The sequence below is a fragment of the Thalassophryne amazonica genome, chromosome 10 (assembly GCF_902500255.1).
Source record: "Thalassophryne amazonica chromosome 10, fThaAma1.1, whole genome shotgun sequence".
NCBI classification, from domain to species: Eukaryota; Metazoa; Chordata; class Actinopteri; order Batrachoidiformes; family Batrachoididae; genus Thalassophryne; species Thalassophryne amazonica.
In genome coordinates this window covers 12277751-12289356 of record NC_047112.1, presented here as the reverse complement: position 1 = coordinate 12289356, position 11606 = coordinate 12277751, and the positions used below count along the sequence as shown (strand labels likewise).

Here is an 11606-nt window from a genome sequence, read left to right as displayed (position 1 = left end):
TGGCGTAACCGGGTGTCATTACTGCCGACGTGAATTACAATCTTACCAAATTTACGCTTAGCCTTAGCCAGCAGTTTCAAATTTCCTTCAATGTCGCCTGCTCTGGCCCCCGGAAGACAATTGACTATGGTTGCTGGTGTCGCTAACTTCACATTTCTCAAAACAGAGTCGCCAATAACCAGAGTTTGATCCTCGGCGGGTGTATCGTCGAGTGGGGAAAAACGGTTAAAGATGTGAACGGGTTGGCGGTGTACACGGGGCTTCTGTTTAGGGCTACGCTTCCTCCTCACAGTCACCCAGTCGGCCTGCTTTCCCGGCTGCTCGGGATCTGCCAGGGGGGAACTAACGGCGGCTAAGCTACCTTGGTCCGCACCGACTACAGGGGCCTTGCTAGCTGTAGAATTTTCCACGGTGCGGAGCCGAGTCTCCAATTCGCCCAGCCTGGCCTCCAAAGCTACGAATAAGCTACACTTATTACAAGTACCATTACTGCTAAAGGAGGCCGAGGAATAACTAAACATTTCACACCCAGAGCAGAAAAGTGCGGGAGAGACAGGAGAAGCCGCCATGCTAAATCGGCTAAGAGCTAGTAGCTACGCTAAGCTAGCGGATTCCTAAAAACACGCAAAGCGAATAATGTGTAAATAATTTAGAGGTGATTCAGCAGAAGGAGTGCTTTAGTTAAGGCACGTAAAGATTACACTGGGAAACAAATCGTAATCTAGATAACTAGATCAATCTAACTGCGCAGATCAAACAGCTAACAGATACAGAAAAACACCGCTGTGCTCCGGAACAAGAAGTGATACAATACCGCAGTGAGAGCCGACCACCAGTAGAGTCAAGTAAAAAAGTAAAAAAAAAAAAAAAAAAAATAAAATAAAAAGGTAAAAAAGTAAAAAAGTCTTGAAAAAGACTGTTGTCACACAATTGTGGCCAAGTTTCAACCATCTAGTTGATTTGTTGATTTGAGGTGATGTTGAAAAATCTGGAGGTAGTCTTTCTTCATCTTCTTCATTATTCCATCCACTTTGTTCAATACACCAGTACCACTAGTAGCAACATGATGCTACCACCATCATACTTGACGGTACAGTGTTCTTAGGTTTGAAAGCCTCACCTGTACACCGCCAAACTTAAACCTCTTGTCACTGTGGCCAAATAGGTTAATTGTTGTTTCATCGCTTTTCTCCAGAAAGCACTTGGCTTGTCCATGTGGCCTGATGCAAATTTCACCCTCTCAGTCCATGGAGATGTAAAAATCATCTCACTGTGGACAGTGACGCTGATGTTCCAGCAGTTTCCAGTTCATGGCAGGCCTTGGTGGCTCCTGGGTTGTTCCTGAAACTCCTACCCAATTTCCTGTCATCTGTGTATGTGTGACAGTTTAGGTCTTTTTCCAGACCCTGACACAGTGGTGACACATCTGACTAACTTGTATGTACCTACAATTGTTTGAACCAATGATCTTTGAATAATCTGTTGTTGTTTATTAGAAATGGCTCAGAGACCTTCCCAACTTGTGCATAAATCTACAGTTCTCCTTCTTATTGTGTCACTGGGTTCTGGGTGGACTTTCCCATTGTTGAGAGTATTGGTGAGTCCAATGGGTGCAGTCAAACACATCCTTTTTATGCTTGTAGAGAGAAACTAGCAGTTGTAGTCAATCATAGTTAATGACGAGAAGTTAATAGGCCTTGGACTTTTTACATTAAAAGACAGCGTAGAACCTTCAGTATCACTTATTAAAAGATTTAAGTAAATGTGTGTATATTTTAAGCCTGTATGTATAATTCTGACCTTGTGTGGATTAGAAAAGATCCAAAATAAATTCAAACTTGTGCACTCAGTTCTTGTTTTTGTAAAGTCATTAATGATTGTGTGCTCTACAGTACTTCCATACTTACAAAAAGAAGAGTTCAAAGACATCACGAAATTACCATGACATTCTTGCCCATGATGGGTGTATGTAAACCTCTGACCACAGCTGTTGTCTCTGCCCAGAAAGGTGCGAAGACAAGAAATGTCCATTTTAATACTTGTCTGGACCCTGAAAAGTCAGTAGTAGTTGTTGCATCGCCAATCTTTTGGAGTTTCCTTGAAAATTTTTGAAATCCAATTTCTTCAGCAAAACAAAAGGGGCAGCATTTGAAGTGCACATGGTTGGCTCGCTTCCTTCTAAACGTAAGGCCCGTGGTGCACCATTCTCACATGCTGCACTCTCCATTCAGTCATGTGCATCAATCCATGTACCTGACCTTTACTTTGGTTACACATGGTCATGCAGGAACAGCATCTGGTATCCAACCTGTGCCAAATCAACATACAGATCCATACCAGGTCTGCTCCAGTGACCCAGAGCAAAACCTGCACCTCTCACATCAGTCCGCCTGCTGTACCTGTGCATTTGGGAGGGGGTCCGCTCCACTCTCCATTTTCATTGCAGGAGATCTCTGAAGAATCCACGAGGACGTCAGAGTTGGATATGCAGCTAAACCGGATGACGTTGCCATAAGTTGCTTCCTCCACATCCCCGTTCACCTGCATGTTAGGTCCCACCGTAATCACGGGGCACTGTATAGCTGGAACATGACAGGAGAATTAGGTCGATGATTTGTCACGCCATACTGTGGAGGAAGACATGTCAGCACTTACCCTCGCAGACAGGAAGCTCACCATCCCACCCGTGTTCCGTGCAGTGCCGGCGGGTTGACTGACTGATCATTTGGTAACTGAAATAAGTTAAACGTGGAAAATTTAAGAGAAGCCAGACACAAAACAGTTACACTGCACTATATGAGAAAACAGAATTATATTATTTTTTTTCACTTAAAAGGAAATCGTAATATTTGAGCCACATTTGCAAATTTGCTGTACAATCATATTTTTGTCTTGAAAAAATAAGGAAAAATGAACACATTAAATCATAAATGAGCAAACTAAATAGTCTGGAACCAATATAGAATTTTGACCCCTGAATCGGAGAAATTCAATTCAATCAGGTGCCATGGTCTGTATTTGGTAGAGACATCATAGATCACCCTTCCCCCGATCTGTGTGAGGATGCTGGGAAGAACATGGTGACAGCCAATCAAAGTAAAGAAAGGCAGTGTGACATTAACTGGCTGCTTGTGTGAACAAAATGATGGAAAACACTCTCTAAAACACTCATTGTAAATCTTAGCAAGAAATGAACACTTCTAAATCCAAAACGCTGTTTTTGAAACCACATAACACTTCTGAAGAGATTTACTATACATCTTATGCTATGTTAGCCTGGTATTTAGCGATATGGGAATGTCACCATGAAAGACATTGGACTGGAAAAAAAAAAATCATGTGATCTTTGATTCCATTAAGCAGGCAAGCACAGAAGAAACTAAGTGACAGGGTTGAGGTTTTCCATCCTTTATAATCCATCATTCCGATGTGACAGATGTTAGGGCCCTGTCCCACAGGCGTTTTAGGAGGATTTGCGGATGGAATGCGCACAAAAGTGGCCCACATCCGCCAAACAACCGCAATAACCGTGTAACATTCCTGTATGAGTCGGCCGCCATCCGAACACATCCGTGATCATCCGCAGAGGCACGCATGTCCGCAGCCAGGATTTTTGAGCGGCTCAAAAATCCTGCTGCGGATGAGATCCGCATCACTGCCTGGACACATACTGAAGACATACGCAGGACATACACAACCAATGCGCCGCATATCCCCTGTTATCCGCTGATATCTGCAACCGACGGGTTGGCGCGGCTTGGCGGCGGACCGGGACAGCGTGCAAAACAGATATGACGCGTGCCCAGCACGGCCACATCACGGTCGCAAATGGTATGTCGCGCATGCAGACAGAGTGGGCATGGATGAAGCGAGTGCATCACGGCCGCTGTGCCCCTCATGGGGGCACCTCCGCTGTCGCCTTCGCTTCTGTTCCCTGTTATATCCGCTTTTCTTCCTCATGTATTCGCTGATCCACCCCGGGACATTTGTCATTTCCGCCCACCTTTGTTGCGGACGCTCAGCTTTTGTCTCCTCATTTCATGCGCAAATCCTCCTAAACACCAGTGGGACAGGGCCCTTAGTGTGCACGCCTCGGGAATGCCCATCAAGCAAGTGGATCAGGTCACAGGTAATCTCAAAACTTCATGCTTGCGCACATGCACTTCCTAGTTCATCTGCATGACGGCATTAGAAGGAAAAGACAATATTCGCCATGGAATTCCCTCCAGATAAATATGAATATGTGCTTGTCATTAAAATGAGCTGTAATTTTGCAGCATTATGTCAGAATGTTCCATGACGCACGTCCAAATGTTCTCAGACCACTTAATGTTTCAAACTGGATTTGATCTGACTGATTTACGCAGTCATGACGCACGCCCAAATGTCATCTTTTGTGTGCAGTCGAAACTGATAAAACCAAGTGCTTCATATCTGTCTGGGACAGAAATGAAGACACCTGATGGAATGCTCCATTATTGGTTACTATGCTGACACAAACAAATTCATCACAAAGTTTTGCTATGACACATGCTGCTTGAACAAAACAACACAATCACATCACCTGCTTACCAACGCGCCAGTATTTGCAGCCAATCACATAGCTCCACTGATACATGACGGCAGGGCTAGACCTGCCTACCTGGGGGCGGGTTGAGTGCAGGAATAAAGATAAGCGTAGCCCTAATGTTGGGGCTCTTGTTTCGCAATGGTGCATGTGATGTTTGCTTCAAGACCCCAGCGCTGTCTTAGTGACTATCAGTGTTATCAGTGTAGGTATCTCTTAATACAACATCTTTTTTTAAGTCCGTCTCCTGTAAGTTATTGAATTCGTTCACCACATAAAACTACCAGGTGGGGTTCAGGCAGGCAGAAAAACACCTACAAATTCAAACCGACATTATAATGCTTGGATCTCTGTAGAAACTTTTTGTCAGTTTTGTGAAATTTGAAAGGCCAGCAGTTTAAATGTTTGTATGTGTTATTTTGTATTTATTGATTTTATCATGTGAAGCACTTTGTGACCCTGGTCTGTGAAAAGTGCTATATAAATAAAGTTTACTTACTTACTTACATACTTCTTGTTGTGCAGTATAAAATCTATATTAATAAGAAAGTGCAATAAAATAAACTCTGCAACACATCAAAACCCCTCATGCTCGGCTACATTGTTGTTGTTGTTGTTGTTGTTTTGTGAGTTTATACAGTTTGCAAATATAAATGTGTTTACTGTACTTGTGCTAGAGATATAAAAAAATGTTAAAATTGCTTTATGTTGTTGTTTTTACTATGCTGAATTTTAAAATCACTTTAGAATCACTGTTTTTGAAAGTAATACACAAAAAAATTTCCAGTCACTTAACTATAACAAAATGTATTGCAAAGCTGTTACAAATTCAAATACTTATTTTTACAGAAGATTGTTCTCGCCATTAATTCTCCTCATCACAGTACGTATTTGTAATATTTGAATTATTAACTTTATCATTAATTTTTGTTTCTTGTTGAAATTTCTCAAAAAAGTGTATTTTTTTATTTTTTGTATTTTTTAATGTGTTTGAAATAAATAATCATTCATTCATTCATTCGTGCTGAGTCACTTTCTGCACTATTATTTACATTTGTGTACGGTAGTGTTCAGAATAATAGTAGTGCTATGTGACTCAAAAGATTAATCCAGGTTTTGAGTATATTTCTTATTGTTACATGGGAAACAAGGTACCAGTAGATTCAGCAGATTCTCACAAATCCAACAAGACCAAGCATTCATGATATGCACATTCTTAAGGCTATGAAATTGGGCTAGTAGTAAAAAAAAAAAAAAAAGTAGAAAATGGGGTGTTCACAATAATAGCAGTGTGGCATTCAGTCAGTGAGTTCGTCAATTTTGTGGTGTGAAACAGGTGTGAATCATGTGTCCCCTATTTAAGGATGAAGCCAGCACCTGTTGAACATGTGTTTCTCTTTGAAAGCCTGAGGAAAATAGGATGATCAAGACATTGTTCAGAAGAACAGCATAGTTTGATTAAAAAGTTGATTGGAGAGGGGAAAACTTATACGCAGGTGCAAAAAATTATAGGCTGTTCATCTACAATGATCTCCAATGCTTTAAAATGGAAAAAAAAAAAAAAAAAAAAAAACAGAGACACATGGAAGAAAATGGAAAACAACGATCAAAATGGATAGAAGAATAACCAGAATGGCAAAGGCTCACCCATTGATCAGCTCCAGGATGATCAAAGACAGTCTGGAGTTACGTGTAAGTGCTGTGACAGAAGACGCCTGTGTGAAGCTAATTTATTTGCAAGAATCCCCCGCGAAGTCCCTCTGTTAAATAAAAGACATGTGCAGAAGAGGTTACAATTTGCCAAAGAACACATCAACTGGCCTAAAGAGAAATGGAGGAATATTTTGTGGACTGATGAGAGTAAAATTGTTATTTTTGGGTCCAAGGGCCACAGACAGTTTGTGAGACAACCCCCAAACTCTGAATTCAATCCACAGTTCACAGTGAAGACAGTGAAGCATTGTGGTGCAAGCATCATGATATGGGCATGTTTCTCCTACTATGGTGTTGGGCCTATATATCGCATACCAGGTATCATGGATCAGTTTGGATATGTCAAAATACTTGAAGAGGTCATGTTGCCTTATGCTGAAGAGAACATGCCCTTGAAATGGGTGTTTCAACAAGACAATGACCCCAAGCACACTAGTAAATGAAATCTTGGATCCAAACCAACAAAATTAATGCCTCGCAGATGTGAAGAAATCATGAAAAACTGTGGTTATACAACTAAATACTAGTTTAGTGATTCACAGGATTGCTAAAAAAAAGCAGTTTGAACATAATAGTTTTGAGTTTGTAGCGTCAACAGCAGATGCTACTATTATTGTGAACACCCCCTTTTCTACTTTTTTTTTTTTTGCTAATAAGCCCAATTTCATAGCCTTAAGAGTGTGCATATCATGAATGCTTGGTCTTGTTGGATTTGTGAGAATCTATTGAATCTACTGGTACCTTGTTTCCCATGTAACAATAAGAAATATACTCAGAACCTGGATAAATCTTTTTAGTCACATAGCACTACTATTATTCTGAACACTACTGTATTTCAAAAATAGATTTCATTCATGTCCTGCTGTTTCAGGTGGTGGTGGAGCAAGCAACTCATCCCACACTTCCCTGTCATCGGGCAAGTCCTCTAACTCTTCCTGAGGGATCTCGAGGTGAGACAAAGAATCATTTTGAGAAGAAATACTGTTATTTTGCATTCCAGTTGTTTTGGACTATTAATTCATTTTCCAGAATAGCTGATTCATGTTTGTGCTGAGTTGAAATAAGTAAGTATTTTCATACCCTTTGTAACAGGTGTACACGACTTGTTACCCAAACACAAAATCCTCTCCCTTCTCCAAGTGAAAATCTGCAAATTGGGCATCACCAGGATGACCACAAGTCTTCACTGGAAATACAAGGAATGCAAGCGATTATTGCACAAGGACAAAGAAGCTGAGTACATCATCCCCGCAGATACTATTCACATGCAAAGACCAATAGATCAGTTTTTGCTACACATGCAACACTGACATCAATAGATGAATATGAATTTCATCTTCATTGTCTAGATTTTTTTAAACAACATTTTTTTCTGTCAGACCACCCAATTTTGAGTGCAACAAAATAATTGCAATAGATGAACCTGAAAGTAAGGGTCCATTCACACACTGAAGATTAGCCCGGCATTTGCCGACAGAGAGTGAAGAGTTGATAAACGTCAACCAGTGGTGAGGTCCACCAGACTCTGCAGGAGCTAAGACAACATCAGTTGGGCAATACTGATGGTCATTGTGCTTCTGGAATATTTTATCATAACATACTTAAAATCTTCAATGCTCATGCTCAAAATGCCAGCAAGAGTTGAGCTCCTCTACCACTACATCACCTCCGCTAGTATGATGTTACTGCTCCGTTCAGCTATGCTCCCTTGGGCATGAAGAAATGTGTAGAATTATGAATAAATGTGAAGGAGAAGAACTTGTTTCGATGATGCACCAGTACCAAGTGATGAAATTGGCAGTTATGTTGAGTTTATATAGGATATGTCATGAAATCTTAAATAATGAGTCGAAAATGAGTCTTTGCCACTGCTCCACAGAGTGCGCCCTCCAACAGTGAAGTTGAACTATACTCAACAAAAATATAAACGCAACACTTTTGGTTTTGCTCCCATTTTGTATGAGATGAACTCAAAGATCTAAAACTTTTTCCACATACACAATATCACCATTTCCCTCAAATATTGTTCACAAACCAGTCTAAATCTGTGATAGTGAGCACTTCTCCGTTGCTGAGATAATCCATCCCACCTCACAGGTGTGCCATATCAAGATGCTGATTAGACACCATGATTAGTGCACAGGTGTGCCTTAGACTGCCCACAATAAAAGGCCACTCTGAAAGGTGCAGTTTTGTTTTATTGGGGGGGGATACCAGTCAGTATCTGGTGTGACCACCATTTGCCTCATGCAGTGCAACACATCTCCTTCGCATCATCCGTGAAGAGAACACCTCTCCCACGTGCCAAACGCCAGCGAATGTGAGCATTTGCCCACTCAAGTCGGTTATGACGACAAACTGGAGTCAGGTCGAGACCCCGATGAGGACGACAAGCATGCAGATGAGCTTCCCTGAGACGGTTTCTGACAGTTTGTGCAGAAATTCTTTGGTTATGCAAACCGATTGTTTCAGCAGCTGTCCGAGTGGCTGGTCTCAGACGATCTTGGAGGTAAACATGCTGGATGTGGAGGTCCTGGGCTGGTGTAGTTACACGTGGTCTGCGGTTGTGAGGCTGGTTGGATGTACTGCCAAATTCTCTGAAACGACTTTGGAGACGGCTTATGGTAGAGAAATGAACATTCAATACACGAGCAACAGCTCTGGTTGACATTCCTGCTGTCAGCATGCCAACTGCATGTTCCCTCAAATCTTGCGACATCTGTGGCATTGTGCTGTGTGATAAAACTGCACCTTTCAGAGTGGCCTTTTATTGTGGGCAGTCTAAGGCACACCTGTGCACTAATCATGGTGTCTAATCAGCATCTTGATATGGCACACCTGTGAGGTGGGATGGATTATCTCAGCAAAGGAGAAGTGCTCACTATCACAGATTTAGACTGGTTTGTGAACAATATTTGAGGGAAATGGTGATATTGTGTATGTGGAAAAAGTTTTAGATCTTTGAGTTCATCTCATACAAAATGGGAGCAAAACCAAAAGTGTTGCGTTTATATTTTTGTTGAGTGTACGTCCTATACATCACGCTCTGTTGAGCTACATCAACCTGCATTGAATACAAGAAATTTGGACCCTTTCCTCCAGGGTTTCACAGAGATTTTGGAGAATCTGCTACATCAGGCAGCATCAGCCATTTCACATCATAGTGTGAATGGGCTGTAACTGAATATTCTCCTGTCATTATGATACTTTTCGAGGTGATCACATACATACATACATACATATGTGTGTGTTGTTGTGTGTGTGTGTGTGTGTGTGTGTGTGTTTTTGTGTGTGTGTGTTGTCTTAAGAATGCCTGTGCTTGCTGAGATTGTAGAGGATTGACTATAAAAGCTGCCCACATTTACAGATGCTGTTTGAATGCATGTTGATATACCTTCTTCAGGTAATAACACAGTGAGTATACTTAATAGCATTTAGTTGATTCAATTTCAATTTATTTTCATTTATATAGCGCCAGATCACAACAGAGTTGCATCAAAGCACTTCACACAAGTAAGGTCTAACCTTACTAACCCCCAGAGCAAGAATGGTAAGGAATAACTCCCTCTGAGGAAGAAACCTCAAGCAGACCAGACTCAAAGGGGTGACCCTCTGCTTGGGCCATGTTACAGACATAAATTACAGAACAATTCACAGATTCACTTGATCTTCGAAGTGCATCAACATCACTATGCAATTAAGCACAATGTGATTAAACACACTTCAATACCTGTACCTGAATGTTTTGCCAACGTTCTTTGTGATGCAAATCTGGAATTATTTTTGTGTTCATCTTGGCATTGTATATTCGTGAGCATAGTACATAGTATGTGAGTATAGTTTTTTGGGGTGTCTTCGGGCCTGTACTGAATCTTATATATATATATATATATATATATATATATTTTTTTTTTTTTTTTTTTTTTTTTTGTATGAGCATTGTAATATCATGATAAGTAAACTACAATATAGAATACATAATGACCTCTTAAATTATTTGTAAAATATATGAATAGGTACCAGATAACATCAAGGATTACAATTTATGCCTCAGAATAATTTATTTCTCTGAAGTTAAACATTCACCACAGATTTCTTTCTACATAAAAATGTATCTTGACACATATCGAATCATGAACGATGTGTTGTGATATGTATTATATCATGGAACTAGTGTATTGTTGCACCCCTATTGTCTATCATAATGTAAAATTTAGTTGTTTTTTTTTTCCAGGAAGCAAAACTTGTGTACAAAAATGTTTGCGATATCTCTTCTTCTTTTGACATAAATACCAGTTTATTCATTGATAAGCTGAGAAGGCAGGCGGGTACAACTAAAACTGCATGTAAAAGCATCACTGTAAACTTTGTGTTTCTCAGTAAATAGCCCACTTTCACATGCGGTGTGCCGCAAGGCTCAACTCTTGGTCCACTCCCACTCTCTGTGCACATGTTCCTCAGTATGGTTTGCCAGTTTATCATCTTTTTCTCACATATCTAGAAGCTGCATGGTCACTGCTTTCTCTAAAATGTTTGACAGGAGTGGCAGCTATCAGATACCTTTGCAGAAAGACACTTAACAGGAACACATGAATTATGTATTACTCTCAAAATGACAACAATTTCTGGCACTCATAATGCCAAAATGAAGAGAAATGAATTAACAAAGAGTAAATCATGATAACTTACGCTTGCATTTACTCCCACGAGACAGCCATTTACCCTTGCTGCAGACCAGTTTGAAAAATCCGTTGAAGCCAACATTACAGCTGACTCTCACCGTTTTCCCGTCAGTGTAGGAAGCCTCCAGATTAGTTGTGTTAAAACTGGAGTCATACAGATCACTGTTTATAAACTGTTGAAGTGTACACTCTGTGGGGGAATAATTAACAAAAACAATTAACAACAAGTCTTCCAGATGACTTTTTAAGTCCTGTATTTGCGTCTTATCTTGACTTTTCACAAAGGTCAGTGTGTACATCCATAGAAGTAGGACACAGCTTCGTCTTATTGTGGACATTTTATCTTCATTACCCTGAACTCTGATTTAGAACTGGAAGCCAGAGACGACTCTGTGGATTTCACAGGAGACACGATTGCTCAACGGTTTACACAAGTATGTTCCAACCTCCAAATAGAAAATATGAGGAAATGAGCAAATGCAACTATTTGTGCAACACGCTGGACCTTGGAAAACACTTTGATCAGCAAATTCTCTAAGTTAGATGAAGAACGGAATGCACAATGTCACCAGTGGCTTCTGAAAAAGACAGATCTTTTCAGTACTTTACTTTTAAAAATGTTAAATGTACAATTCCAGTTAGTG

General features: G+C 40.5%; 1 protein-coding gene across 1 annotated transcript; it reads right to left on the bottom strand.

Moving 5' to 3' along the window:
- Positions 1 to 7375: 7375 nt before the first annotated feature.
- Positions 7376 to 11395, bottom strand: LOC117519469 (complement factor H-like). Its single transcript, XM_034180808.1, has 3 exons — positions 11231 to 11395; positions 10970 to 11152; positions 7376 to 7466 (listed from the first exon to the last, which is right to left on the bottom strand). Exons 1-3 carry the CDS (start codon positions 11298 to 11300, stop codon positions 7387 to 7389), a joined length of 333 nt encoding a protein of 110 aa, XP_034036699.1. The 5' UTR covers positions 11301 to 11395; the 3' UTR covers positions 7376 to 7386.
- Between the last annotated feature and the right edge of the window lie 211 nt (positions 11396 to 11606).